Here is a 15,115-nt window from a genome sequence, read left to right on the forward strand (position 1 = left end):
TTGTTCCAGGAGCCAGAACTAAGGACCAACTTCTGAGATGGGCTACTGCCTCCAAGCTAGATCTTAAGTCAGGCAGGAACATTCTAATTAAAGCCTTTATATAAAATTAAAGTTGGAATAAACAGATAATAAAGACTGATTACCGAGAGATGCTAATATACTGAATAACAACAACAGCTACCCAGGTGCTATGCTTTACTCTCTGCAGGCACCATTCCAAAGTGCTTTACATATATTAACTCCTATAATCCTCGCAACAATCACGGGTACTCGTTTTATAGATGTTGCAATGGAAGCACGGAGAAGTTGAGGGATGACTGGAAGCGAAAGGAGCCAGATTCAGTACCACATGGTCTGGCTTCAGAGCCTATGTTTTTTACCCACTATTCCATAATACTTTCAGGCACTTATTTCATTGAAGTGTTTTAATTTTTTTATGAAATGTTTTTTTCATAAAAATTTTCTTCTTCTTCTTGGGTTACTGTTAAGTTCAGCTCTTCTTCATTAAAGGATGATATTTTATAAATAAGCTATAGCCAGACTTGTCTGAGACATATTCATGAGCTCTCACTGCCACCTGGTGGCAATATGACTCAGTAAGAAATACCTGAAAGTTGGAGAGAAACTTGAATAAATGATAATGATGCAAATCAACAACTAAAATGTGACAGCAAACAGGACAGCTGGTGTTTGGAAAAGGCTCAGGACTGCTTTGGCTCCTATGAGATCCCTCTGTTCTAATTCCAAGAACTCCAAGGAGATTAGTTGAAAAGCAGAGATCTTTCTTCCTAATTTCAGATGTTTCAAACAATGCTGCTGAGTATGACGGTGTTGAAATCAGTAAGGCATCAGTTCAGTTCAGTTCAGTCGCTCAGTTGTGTCCGACTCTTTGCGACCCCATGGAGTGCAGCACGCCAGGCCTCCCTGTCCATTGCCAACTCCCGGAGTCTACTCAAACTCATGTCCATTGAGTCACTGATGACATCCAGCCATCTCATCCTCCATCATCCGCTTCTCCTCCTGCCTTCAATCTTTCCCAGGATCAGGGTCTTTTCTAATGAGTCAGTTCTTCACATCAGATGGCCAAAGTATTGGAGTTTCAGCTTCAGCATCAGTCCTTCCAATGAATATTCAGGACTGATTTTCTTTAGCATGGACTGATTGGATCTCCTTCTAAGATCACACAGACTGCACCCTCGATCTCAGCCACTTATTATCAGGTTACCTAATCAGTCTCTCCTAAGACTACCCTAAGACAACTGCGACATGAATAAGTGGCTGAGATCAAGGGTGCAGTCTATGATCTTAGAAGCGAGCAGGACCAAATGAACTTCATTATATCTCTTTAATACAGAGATGAGACATACACAGGTAAAACAATCTCCTTATGGTCAATGATTATATTCAACACTACTTTTTTAATACCCTATAGTACCAGGGACTTAATAAATGTTTACTAAATAAGACTGAACTCTCTTTTCATAAATATACTGATCTCTCTTTACAATAGAGGATATACATCCCTTTAGAGCTCCTAATTCTATTCCATCAAGATTTAGGTCTACCAAAAAAAAGAGACTGAGAGAAAAAAAACTTAAGATTCTGTGAATTCAAAATTAATTTAAGGTCTGCTTGTTCTGTGACATGAGAATAATTTCATCTCCAAGAGCTGACATCATTTAAGTAAATGAAAGCACTCCATAAGTGGTATGGCACTACAAATGTCATATAAAATATTTATGACTTAAGTCATATACAGACAATGTTACAATTAATTCTAAAGAGCTGGAAATTTCATAACAATCACACTTTTTAAAAGCAGATTTTTTATTAAGCTTTCACAACACTTTCAGAGCTACCTGTCAGAAGGACAACTAGTAGGCAGGCTGCTATCTTGTTTCCCAAATTCATGGTTGGGAAGGAGAGCTGTCTCTATTGAACATGACTAAAACTAAAATTTCTATACAAAATTATAGAAATCTTTCAGGATGTTCACAGGTCAATGGTCAAAAGAGATCAGAATTACTTTCCAACAATCCCAGGTTTTAACCTTACTTCTCTGATGAGATGAAAGCTTAAATCAGTTTGACAGAAACGAGTACCATGCTAGAAGTCTAGGACAGTGATAAACTGATGTAACCTACCTCAATTCCCCCCACTCCTTTTTTTTTACACTTCTCAGTAAAAACCTCACCTTTCAGTGAATTAAGGAAAAATCTAATGATTAGGATTTAAATGTACTGTTTCACCCTTTCATTTGTCTGCTTTCATCAATAGGGATGTGGCCTACCTGCCCTGGTACTCAAGAGAAAAGTAAAGATGGGCTGCTGTCCAAAGTTCTTAATGGCCAAGTGTCTCTCTTCTCCTCTTACAGAACCATCCACACGCTCATAGCTGTAGCCTTCACACAGAGGGAGAAAACAGAGAAATAGAAACCATTTTCAATTACTCACTGTGGAGTAAAACACTGTCTGCTCAAAACCAAACACCAATTTTGTCTCTCTCATATACAGTCATGCCCCTACTGTAAGCTATCTTCCTTTGATTCTGAATAATATTCTTAATAATGTTTTTCTCTGTAACATCCCCACACCCCAGATAATTCTTCACAGACCCATCTGGACTGTTAAGTCTAAAAGTCTTGATTAATGTAATGGCCAAGGAATGTCACCTCTATAATCCAGGTAGTCTTGGAGAATATCCAACATCTGGGTCATTTGAGAGAAAAGTAAAACTCGATGGCCTCTGGCAAGAAAAAGAAAAGGAAAAACTGCCAACTCCAATAGTATTTAGGGTGGATTTCCTGCAGGTGAAACTTAGTGAAGAATACAAGTTTACAAAGAAATGAAATCCTGAAGTAGAAACATAAATGTCATAATCATTTACAGAGCCTTCTTCAGTAATGTGAAATGTTTTATACAAGCATGTAACTGCACCAGTAGCTGAGTCCTTACAGCACTTCTCACTGGTGCTGTAAGTGTTGGGATATTCCCAGGAGTCTGCGTCAATGCACCAGAGGGCGTAATAAGCCCTAGATAACCAAGGTGCTTTGCAGGACTCCAGCTCCAGCAGCCAGAGGATCAGCCTGAAGGGATGAGCAGTGTCCGAGGGAAATGATGTAGCCTCTGACTGGAGGTACAGGACTACATGTTTACTTCAAGCATCAGGTTCTCTTTTATACTTTTTCAAAAGCATTAGGTCAGAGGTTTGACATTTTCAGTTCCCCCTCACCTAGATTATTGTCTCATTGTTGCCCTTCAAACAGAGTTCCTGCTTCAGCAATTCTCTCAGAATGGTGTTTACTTGTCATTACATTGTAACTCATGCTTATGTCTGGGCCGCATAAAAGCTCACTATCTCCTAAAAAGGCTTCTAACTATTCTTAATTATTCCTAAACCCTAAACTCAGCAAACTTCTTTTGCCATAAACATTCCCCTCACAAACAGGTCTCATGTAACAATCCTTCCCATGGCCTCAAGCTGTGGCCTATGTGCTCATCCTGGGACATTCTTTGCAAAAATCCTTGAACAAATGACAATGGTTACTTTATAGATTATTTTCTGGGCACAAGTGCAGAAGGCTTTGCGCTGTCTCACGCTTCTCTCAAGAATAATAAGCACCTTAACATTCTTTCCAGCCAACCCAACTGAGGAAAGGAAGAAACAAGTCAGAATCACAAGAGCTAACTCCTTCATCCTGGGTCCATGCCTGTGGAATGAGGAGAGGGGGTTGGGGCCGTGCCTCCATTTTGTCAGTAATGCCTAACGTGGCTCCTGACAGTGCTTCTTTCCAGGATGGCAATTACTAAATGGAAAGAAACATACAGTTTTAACAGCAAAATAAAAGATATGTGAAGAGAAAAATGCAAAATTCAAATGTACAAAAAATGAAACAAAAACTGATGACCTTAAAGAGCTTGTGGTTGGCAATCAATAGCTCTTCTCTACTTTGGGGTGAAAGTCACTATCCTTTCAATTATAGCTTTATTGGTTGAAAATTTTGAGAAGCATCACTTTAGAGAAGGAAGAGGCAGGTGGCATTTCAAATCCCACATGATACATAAGAAAACTTATGTAGGGAGAGGAGAGAAGAAAGGAGGTGGCAAAATGGATTAGGTCAAGGACTAATTCAAGGGAATTCCCTGGTGGTCCAGTTATTAGGGCTCTGCACTTTTCACTGCCAAGGGCTGGGTTCAACCAAAAGCTCCATGGTATGGTCGAAAAAAAAAAGTTCAAACCTATAGCCCATGGTTATCAGCTATTAAGTTTGCATAAACAAAGAAGTACTGTATGGCACTCTCTAAACATGTCTAAACAACATTCTATTAGGCAAACTAATTTAATCTGAGTTTGTGATAGGTGTAGATGAACAATTATGAAAAACTCCTTCAAGACTCTAGCCTCAAACTGGTAGAAAAGGTGTTGAACTTAAAATCTAATCCTCATGTAATCCCATTAGATTAGAACTTCATCTAATCCCATTTCTGTCATTTGCTGGCTGTGGTGGCCTCAGACAAGCCACAAAGCCTCTCTGGGCCCGTTTCATCACCTGTGAAATGAAAAGGTCAAAGAGAAGCTGTTTATGGGTCCTTCTCCCAACACTAGGACACTTAGAGGAGATACATCATAGCCTATAAAATACAATCAGGCATGCAGCTGTTTGACTTGCACATTCCTAATTTTGGACACTTTTGCCAAATCTCAGGTTTTAGGTTGGTTCAGGCCTTCTTGGGCCAGTTGTCCCTAAGGGACAACTTAGAAATCCTTGGGAAACGGATTTTTTTCTAGACTGCTCTGTACCTCCGAGAACCAGAGGATCAGATACAGGCCAGACACCAGGCCACTGAACACTTAGCTAAATCTTTACAGGCCGCAAAAAAGTGGCTTAATTCTTCCAATACCCAACTTGCATCTCAGGGAAAGAGTCCTCGAGTTCTCCTTGAGTTCAAATCAAGCCCCACAAGTTAACAAGAGTAAATATTTGCTAAGTACTTAATATGTGCCAATTCAAAGCAAGGTACACCAGCAGGCCTTTTAAAAAGAAACGTTTGATGGTATCTTTGTCTTTGTTGAACTAAACAATACAGCTAGAGTGACATGGTTAATATAACAATTAACCAGACAGCAGATTAAGGCAGTATGCTGCCAAATGCTGGATTAGGATCCTAAGTGCTATAGGAATTCAGGAAAGGAAAGGATGATCATAGAGGGGATGGCATGGGATGAAGGGTATAGCTGCAGAAAAGGTGGAACCTGAATCAGGGTCTTGGAAAAAAGGAGAACTGGGATTAGTCTCAAGAAATCAGTGAGTTGCACATTATTCTGGTTTCAACAATCACCAGCTCAGAATAGAAAATATGAACCTATCACCTACTTGGAATACAGGAATGCCAACAGCTTATCCAGCAGGTGAAGTTTCCCACTAGCCTCAATCAAGTGGTCTCCAATTTCAAAAGGCTCTGGTTCCACACCTGGGAAAGAAAGAACCCACTCCCAGTAAATGTGTTCCCAGTTGGGGCAGACTCTGAATGGAGAAGCTGATGGCGAGGCTACAGAGAAGCCAAGATCCTGATAATGAGCCCAAGTCTCATATCTCTTTGAGGCATTTCATAATTATTTGTTTATATTATGATATCAGCACTACCCAATATCAATCACAGAGACTGGCACATCCAATATGTCTAAGAAATGTTTATCCAAGGAACAAATCTACTCTTTGGGAAAGTGAAGCACAGGGACATGCTAAAGACCAAACAGACCCAAAACTGAAACCTTCAGGCTCTCACTGTAGAAAACAAATCAAGACAAAGAGTTAGATATAAATTAGTCATTCTCATGCTGAAACTGAAGCACAGGGAGACGCTAAAGACCAAACAGACCCAAAACTGAAACCTTCAGGTTCTCACTCTAGAAAACACATCAAGACATAGGGTTAGATATAAATTAGTCATTCTCATGCAGGGTACAAAATAAACTGGAAGGCTTCTTTTAAAATCTACATGTTCCCAACAGCTCTTCGCATAAAAGAAAAGCTCTGACATGCACCTCATTAAGATCCTGTGACATTTTAAAACAATTTATATGGCTACTTGGCAACAACTTCCTTCAAATGACTGCAGAAAAGCCTCTGCATTGATCCTGTCAATACTAGAGCCCTCACAGCATAAAATGCCTGGAACTGTCCCACAGGCTACCCATCAGAGTGAATTAAAAAAAAAAAAAAAATCTGAATGAAAATGAAAACACTACATATCATGTGTAGAATGCAGCTAAATTAGTACTTAGAGGGAAATTTACAGACATCCATAAGATGAAATTCCCTCAGCAAAGGAGGCAGAGAAGACATAAGGCAGATGGAAAAGCAAGAGAAAGTATTGTCCCAGAAGCCAAAGGAAAAAGGTGTTTCAAGAAGTGATCAACTGTGTCAAAGGTTTTGAGAGATGGAATTAAAAAAAAGTGAACTGATAACCATCAGTTGAGCCACACAGAGACCACTGATAAACTAGCAATGGTGGTGACAAAAAAGGTTCACTGACTGGGTTCAAGACAAAGGGACACGCAATCATAAAAATTCAGATTATGAGATATCCCATAAAACATAGAGCCATGATTCTTTAAAACTGTCAATTTAATGAAAAAGTAAAAAAAAAAAAAAAAAAGCTGAGGAGCATTTCTAGATTATAGGAGAATAAAGAGACATGACAAATGCACTGTAAGATCTCTGACTGGATCTTGAATTTGAAAAGAACAAAGATGGACACAGGCAGATTCACAGGAGAGAAGTATTCACATGATTTCCCATAAGTAGCTCTCCAAAATAAATGAAGACCCAGAAAAGTGGCAAAATTTAAAAATGCTTTTCTACCATAATGAAATCAAGATCGCCAGGAGAAATATCAACAACCTCAGATATGCAGATACCACTCCAATGGCAGAAAATAAAGAGGAACTAAAGAGCCTATGGATGACAGTGAAAGAGGAGAGTGAAAAATCTGGCTTAAAACTCAACATTCAAAAAAATGAAGATCATTGCATCCGGTCCTATCACTTCATGGCAAACAGAAGGGAAAAAAGTGGAAACAGTGACAGATTTTATTTTCTTGGGCTCCAAAATCACCGTGGATGGTGCCTGTAGCCACAAAATTAAAAGACACTTGCTCCTTGGAAGAAAAGCTATGACAAAGCTAGACAGCATATTAAAAAGTAGAGACATCACTTTGCCGACAAAGGTCCATACAGTCAAAGCTATGGTTTTTCCAATAGTCAGGTACAGATGTGAGTTGGACCATAAAGAAAGCTGAGAGCCAAAGAATTGACGCTTTTGAATTGTGGTGCTGGAGAAGACTCTTGAAGAGTCCCTTGGACTGCAAAGAGATCAAAACAGTCAATCCTAAAGGAAATCAACCCTGAATATTCATTGGAACGACTGATGCTGAAGCTGAAGCTCCGATACTTTGGTCACCTGATGCGAAGAGCTGACTCACTGGAAAAGACCCTGATGCTAGGGAAGATTGAGGGCAGGAGGAAAAGGGGGCAAGAGAGAAGGAGATGGTTGGATGGCATCACTGACTCAATGGACATGAGTTTGAGCAAACTCAATGAGTGAAGTACAGGGAAGCCTGGAGTGCGGCAGTCTGTAGGGTCACAAAGAACGGGATACGACATAGTGACTGAACAACGAACAACAATTATACTGAACAAAGAGAAGCAGTTGTGGAAAAGGAACTACAGTATGTGAGGAGGCTGAGTAAAATGAAAATTATGTTTAACAAGGTCTGTTCATGTGCTCAGCCGCTCAGTCGTATCCAACTCTTACCGAGGTCAGCTTACATAGAATTCTCTCATTCTCCAGTTTCTGACCTTGAGGATAAACATGTCACTCTCCTTCTAGCAGAGGGAGGAGATGTTCATGCTGGGAGGGGATGGGGGAATGGATATGCTATCATTTCTGGGCCTGCGGTTTTGGGGTTGTAGTGTTTGTTTTTGTTTTTGCTATTGTTTCTTTTTAAGTGTCCATAGCTCAAAATTATAACAAGATGCAGATCAGATCCTATCACTCCCCTGATTAAAATTCTCCTGTGTTTTCCCACTGTATCTAAAATAAAAATAAATTTACTTTAAAAAGATAAAAGAAAAAGTAATAAGGGACGTTTAAAACTGAAGAAATCTGAATATGAACAATACATTAGATAATCAACATAAAAAATTAACAAGAGAAAATGGGGAAAAATAGATAGTAAATATAGGCAAATCTTTTTAAGAACTTTTCTATGAGGTTGGCCATAAAATGACAAAAAAAGTAATGCTGAGAAAAAAGGGCACTGCCTCACCGTCAAACAAATATGGGTGATCCACACACTTCCGAAGCTGGGACAGGACATTCTGAAGTTTAACCTTCTTCGCCGTCTCATTTTCAAATGCATCTGAAATTTTAAAAAGAGAGAGAGAGATGGATTACTGAACAACAACAAAAAACCCTGCAAGTTTCCATACATAACCTTACTCATTTCAATAATGTATCTTTCAAATCTGTATCTCCCAAATTTCACTGAAGTGCATTAAGAACAGCACACTGATAAGAAGTTTTCTTAACTATCACCTTGTTTTAAGACAGAAAAGTAAAAGTGTTAGCTGCTCAGTCGTGTCCAACTCTTTGTGACCCTACTGTAGCCTGCCAAGCTCCTCTGACCATGAAACTCTCTCAGCAAGAATACTGGAGTGGGTTGCCATTCCCTTCTCCAGGGGATCTTCCCAATCCTGGAAACGAACCCAGGTTTCCTGCATTGCAGGTAGACTCTTTATCATCTGAGCCACCAGGGGAAGCCCTTAAGGAAAACCAGGAGTGGGGGGATGGGAAGGAAATCTCACAAAGTCAACAAACAACAAAGTCAGAGTTATACTTTGACTGGAAAAGGTACTCTGCCAGTCTCACTCTAGTTGACCTGACTACTACTCAGAATAAAAAATCCCATCCCATTTTCTTGCTATACAAACTGAGTGTGATTATAAAGTGTATGAAAATCACATTCTCATTAGTTTCTAAATGGACAAGTACCCTCTGATTACCTAGGTCTTTCATCAAAATGGCCTTGTAGTATTTTTTCTGCAGTGCTGACATGCCATGGTATATCACTACTTCCGTCTTCCTGGGAAGCTCTGTGGCTACCTCAGCCTTTACTCGTCTCAGCAGAAATGGCTGTAAGAGTTTGTATAGTTCACTTGCTGTACAAGGAAAGAAAAAACACACACAATTAGAGTGGGACAAAAGCAAAACCAAGGCAATGAACTATTAGAGAACATACAACAGTTTACTTTTGTTTCTCATTTTCATACCAATTCTGCCTTCTAGGCCAGCAAGGTAATTCTTCACAGTATTTCGTCCTTCCTTGGATTCTTCTTTCCAACTTCTTCTGTTTCTTTTAATAATCTCATTTGCATAGAACTATTCTTTTTCCAGGATACTTTTGCATTTGATCAGCATAACAGCTCAGAAATGTAGGCAAGGTGGTAACATTGTCCCTATTTGTAAAACTAAGTGAAGTTCAGAGAAGTCAAATCCCTTATCCAAAGTCACACAGCTGGTTGATAAAGGTGCTAGTACTCACACTTAGTTCTTTGACTTCCATACCCTTTTTCCTTCCTGAGCTGTCAGAAACTTTTAAAAACTAGCCTAAACTAGAATTACACTGCATGCAGGATTGCCAGAAACAAAAAATAAAAATAAAAGTTAAATTTGAATTTGAATTTGATGAACAAATAATTTGTTGAAGATCAGTATGTCCTGTGTAATATTTGACTTGGAATATTTTATATAGCAACCTTAAACATGGGAACAATCCGAGCAGGTTCCCCAGGTAAAATTCAATCTGTGGAATGGAGATTTCTGCTGTGAGAAGCCTTTCCAACTCCTCCTCAGCTAGTACATACAGACCCACTAGTTGGCATGCCTATCAATTATTTTGAATAATGAGCCTGGGATAATATCACATAGACAGACAATTTTAAGAGGCAGAGGAGCAAAGGTATGAGAAGAAAACTACAAATGACCATTGTACAAACCAGAATGGCTTCCTCCTTTACTTCCAACACCATCCAGCCCAGACTTTTGGTTCTTATGTACTGATAAAAGTGTTAAAAGAAACACTAGTGCTATGGAGCCCTGAATGACAGTTTCAGACTACGGCACCCACATATTTCTCTGCCTCAAGAAGTACCATAGGAAGTTATCCAAGTCCTCACAGAAATTATACGTTGGAAAAAAAAGTCTGCAAACCAGCAGACACTATTTCTTCTGATAATGACCCAAATAAGCACAATTATAGAGTCATGTGACAAACAAATAGGAGAACCACGAACAGCAGGCACTGGGAACACCAGGAGGGCTCTGACAGCACCTTATCTTTGTGAGGCTCTTTACTTCCTCAGAAGGGGTTCTCTGGTTATAGAGTCTCCTTCTTTTCTATCTGTAACCCTTATGCCCTAAGGAAGTTGCTGGGCCCAGACCTCTTGGGCATGATTTGTAAGAAGGGAACTTGCCTGACTCAGACTCTTTCTCAATGTCCTGGTAACGCTGAACAAAATCTTCCACCTGCTCCTTGGAAAAGAGATCAGGCTCCACAAAACTGAGGAGTGAGTAGAGCTCCTGGAGGCTGTTCTGGATGGGTGTTCCAGTCAACAGGAGGCTGAAGACAACTGAGAACTCAAATATACAAATGAATAAAATGAAAATCTGTAACGCTGGAAAGCAAGACTGAGTGACCCATCACAACCTTAACACAGAGAGGCATGATTCAATGAAATGAATTCAGGGACATGAAATCAGAAAGCTCAGATTCTAAATGTATATAACTGTTTGATGTAGGAAATAATACCTCTTCAGTTTCAACTATAAGAAGGGGATAATAATCTTGTGAAGGAGATACCATTCATAAAGTAAAATCACTTTGTGAACCCTAAAGTATCGATGAGTATTCAAAATGGTTACTGTTATGCAACCTATGTGGAAATTCAAGCACACAGCATATACTCATGCAGTTTGAGAAGCCCAAAACTACAGCAGCAGGACCCACCACTATAAGAAAGAAGATATATTTTTTAAAAACATCCTTTCGTAAAACTTAACACGTGTAGCCAACGTAAGACAACAAGAATTCTGGACGTTTCTGGACTATATACCACCCAAAATGGAAAGACACTTGTTCAATTTTGAGCAGAGGAATAAGAACCCCATGAATAACAGACTAATGAAGTAAAAGGTTAGGAAAAACAGTAACAACAGTTGTTAGGTCAAGCAAAGGACAATCTCTTAGCTAACATAAAAAGACCTTATACTACTTGAGTTAAATAATACAGTACAAAGAGAAAGCTATATGCTGTACGTGTGTATATATATATATATATAACATGGAAATACATTATGTGTGTATATATGCATATATATATATATATATACACATACACACACTGAATTCTGGTATTTAATATATTTTGATTTTTTTAACAATATTGGAGAAGGAAATGGCAACCCATTCCAGTATTCTTGCCTGGAGACTCTCATGGACAGAGGAGTCTGGAGGGCTACAGTCCATGGGGTCGCAAAGAGTCAGACACGACTGAAACAACTTAGCATGCACACATATATACATTTAGGTTTGGGTGTACACATGCGCTGTAAAGAACGTGGCAGCATATATACCAAATGTTAACGTACACAGTGGAATAGGATTATTGGTAGCTTTTACTTTTCCTCTTGTGTTTCTATAATTTGATTTGGGAGGGGGTCATAAGAAGATATCAAAGGTGATAAATGAAATGATACAATCAGTGAAAACTGTTTTCAAAATCTTTTGGGGGAGCACTTTCACTTGGTTTGTTTCTTTTTAAATTGTCTAATCAATGCCCACCCACTCGTGCTGCTTATAGTGCAACGTATTCACAATATTTCAAGTATGGGAAATGGTTAACAACGAATGTTTCCAATAACCAAATCACATTTTTACAATATGCTCAAAGAACTAAAATGGCCAAAAAATATGAAGTCAACAAGGATAACCAAGGTTGTCAATCACTAAAATGAAATTACACTATCACATGGATTAACATTTTAATTCAAAGCAGTGTTCATTCAGCATCAAAAGTTATAATCGGGAAAAAGAAGCCTAGAGACAATCTCTGCTTATATTTAAAATTTTGGAAACTTTTTTGTATAAAATATTTTGCAAATATTTCCTACATTATTAAATATTCTTCTACATAATTTTTCATGGCAGCCTTACTCTGTAAATATACTGTTTGGGTATACCACAAATTGTACAGTATAATCAATTCCTACATTGACATTTAGGTTTCTTCCAAATTTTACAAACAAGCTGAAAACAGTATTTGGAAGAGGAGAAAATAAAAGGCAGTACCCTTCTCCCCGCCTCTCAGCCCAATCAATAAATGTGTTTTTTTCCTGACCAACTAGCTGTCTGCAGTTCAAACCTCACCTAAAAAGGAATACTCAGAAAACATAAAACAATCTCCTCTGAGCCTGTTTCCTTACCAATAAGAAGAAAAGGCTCTGGAGCCAGCAACAGACTTTAGCTTCCCCACTCCAAACACAGGCTTCCTTTACTGTGTTTACTTCCTTTCCTGCTTCTCTTTTCCCACTATAAATCAATAAACTGGCATAGCAGCTGATGAAGCAGTATCTTAGAGTCTCTTAGGTGCTGGATATGACAATCTTTTGGAAAAGAGACAGTATTAAAGAGTCCTTAAAAAGAAGGCAAAGGACACCACAGAGCAGAGGGGGCCCTACTAGGGGACAGCAATCTTTGAGATTGGGGTAATAATAATAATAGTGGCCATATCTGCATTTAAACACTAAAAACTGTTAACTTTTAACCAGTAAATAAAGAATTCAGATCTAAGACTTTCCTCCAAATGACCTCTAAATTCATTAATTGATCTATTATAGGAAAAGGGACCAAAAGTCAATGACAATCCCAGAAATTTGCACACCAGGTCACAGGAATTAGTAAGTCTTTACTAGGTCAACAACAAGAAGGGCACTTCATACTCATAAGCTCTTCAACTGGTTCCTCAGAAAAGAGGGCAAATGTAAGGCTACAATGACATTTCTCATCTGCTTTGCCAGAATGATGCCAGAGAACTGAATGGAGTAAGATCAAAGGTTTCATACTCAAAAAAGTATGACAGAGACAGGTGAGACTGAAGGGAATATTCAATGGCATGAAATTAGTCTGTTCATGACTCTGAATTGTCAAATTTTTTAAACAGGTAAATGGGGGAGTGGTACAATAAATATGTCAGATATGTTTGTTATTACAGACAGAAAAACTACATTAAGATTATTTTTAAAGAAACTGAAAATCAAAAAGACAGTTGAAGCATTTCCAAAAATACAACGTATTATCCTGGGGTAGAGTCCTATTCATTTGACAACCAGATTTTTAATAAACATTATCTCCTATGTAAAAGACAAGAGAAACTAGGACATGTTAAGCATTACTTCTGTCACCATAAAATGTTCACTGAACCCTGCAGAAATCTCACTGAAAAAAATGTGTCAATTTAATTGGCTCTATACAGGACCAAACTAATATTAACATTTTTTAAAAGGGAGTGATATACAAACTAAAAGCATCCTATGAGTTTACCTCTGAAAGAGTCTTATGCAGCAAGGAGCTTTGGTTTTTCAACCTGTGAGCTTCATCCACAACAAGAACACTCCAAGGGAAGCTGTAAGGGGAACATCCATGTTTTCAGTTTTATATAACTCAAACACATATCTCACACCCAAAAGTCTTACTACAAAACTAAGACTCTTTCTGGGAAGACCAATATCAAGCCCATTCTGTTAGAAACACACCCAAATTGCCTTCTCCAAGAGCTGACCAAGTACATCAGGCAATATCTGGATAATGTAGTAAAATTAAGGGAATTTATTTTCTGAGATGGAAAAGTTCTATGCATTGAAGGTAGAAAAGAGGTGCTGGAGACAGAAAGCAGAAGGAAACATGACCATTTACTATGTGCCACTTTAACATACCTAAAGTTTGGAGCTTTAGGTATGTTATTTAACCCCCCAAAATAAAATGAGTAGACATTATTGTGCCCTTTTTACTAATATAAAAAATACTAATAAAAAAGACTGATACTAAAGCTCAGTTAAGGTCATAAAGTTAGTATGAGGCAGAACTAAGATACAGACCCAGAAGAAAAATCAAGACACAATGATGTCACGTTAGCTAAAAAAAAAAAAGTGTGATTTTAAAATGGGGACATGGCAGACTTCCCAGGTGGTACAGTGGAAAAGAATCTGCCTGCCAATGCAGGGAACACAGGTTCAATCCCTGGTCTGGGAAGATCCCATATGCTGCAGAACAACTAAGCTCCTGCACCACAACTATTGAGCCCACACTCTAGAGCGCACAAGTCACAATTTCTGAAGTCCATGTGCCTAGAGCCTGTGCTCTGCAACAAGAGAAGCCACTGCAATGAGAAGCCTGTGCCCTGCACTGAAGAGTAGCTCCTGCTCGCTGCTACTAGAGAAAGCTGTCAAGCAGCAAGGAATCAGAGAAGGCAATGGCACTGCACTCCAGTACTCTTGCCTGGGAAATCCCATGGACAGAGGAGCCTGGTAGGCTACAGTCCATGAGGTCGTGAAGAGTCAGACACGACTAAGCGACTTCACTTTCACTTTTCACTTTCATTCACTGGAGAAGGAAATGGCAACCCACTCCAGTGTTCTTGCCTGGAGAATCCCAGGGATGGGGGAGCCCAGTGGGCTGCTGTCTATGGGGTCGCACAGAGTCGGCCACGACTGACGTGACTTAGCAACTTAGCAGCAGCAAGGAATACCCAGTGCAACCAATAAATAAATAAATAAATTATAAAAAATGGGGACGTGGTGAACAGATCAAATGTTACAACAAGAAGATACATCACTGGCACTGTTAATGTAGAAGTCACTGGTGGCTATGCCAGTGCCCTTTGGTAGCATAATAGTTATGACCACAAATTCCCAAGAAGATATCCTCTGTATATACTCCTGGGAAGCTGTTTAGCCCACAAAAAAATTTAAAATATGTATGTATTACTATGTTCAAAG

At 38.9% G+C, this 15,115-nt stretch overlaps 1 protein-coding gene across 6 annotated transcripts in view; it reads right to left on the reverse strand.

Moving 5' to 3' along the window:
* The window catches only part of CHD1L (chromodomain helicase DNA binding protein 1 like), a 65,637-nt gene that overhangs the window by 23,752 nt on the left and 26,770 nt on the right, over nucleotides 1–15,115 (reverse strand). For 5 of the 6 annotated variants that reach the window (XR_009734881.1, XM_061408866.1, XM_061408874.1 and 2 more), the window contains 7 exons: nucleotides 13,662–13,743; nucleotides 10,537–10,699; nucleotides 9,067–9,222; nucleotides 8,331–8,423; nucleotides 5,375–5,471; nucleotides 2,672–2,745; nucleotides 2,291–2,401 (listed from right to left, as the gene is read on the reverse strand). Coding sequence is in view for 5 of the 6 variants with exons in the window: in XM_061408866.1 (XP_061264850.1) it covers nucleotides 2,291–2,401; nucleotides 2,672–2,745; nucleotides 5,375–5,471; nucleotides 8,331–8,423; nucleotides 9,067–9,222; nucleotides 10,537–10,699; nucleotides 13,662–13,743 (776 nt within the window). In the remaining variant the exon portion in view is untranslated. Of the gene's footprint in view, nucleotides 1–2,290; nucleotides 2,402–2,671; nucleotides 2,746–5,374; nucleotides 5,472–8,330; nucleotides 8,424–9,066; nucleotides 9,223–9,333; nucleotides 9,424–10,536; nucleotides 10,700–13,661; nucleotides 13,744–15,115 lie in introns of those variants that run through there. The other variant, XM_061408890.1, reaches the window with a different exon arrangement.

This window comes from Bos javanicus, chromosome 3, assembly GCF_032452875.1.
Source record: "Bos javanicus breed banteng chromosome 3, ARS-OSU_banteng_1.0, whole genome shotgun sequence".
In the NCBI taxonomy this organism is placed as follows: Eukaryota; Metazoa; Chordata; class Mammalia; order Artiodactyla; family Bovidae; genus Bos; species Bos javanicus.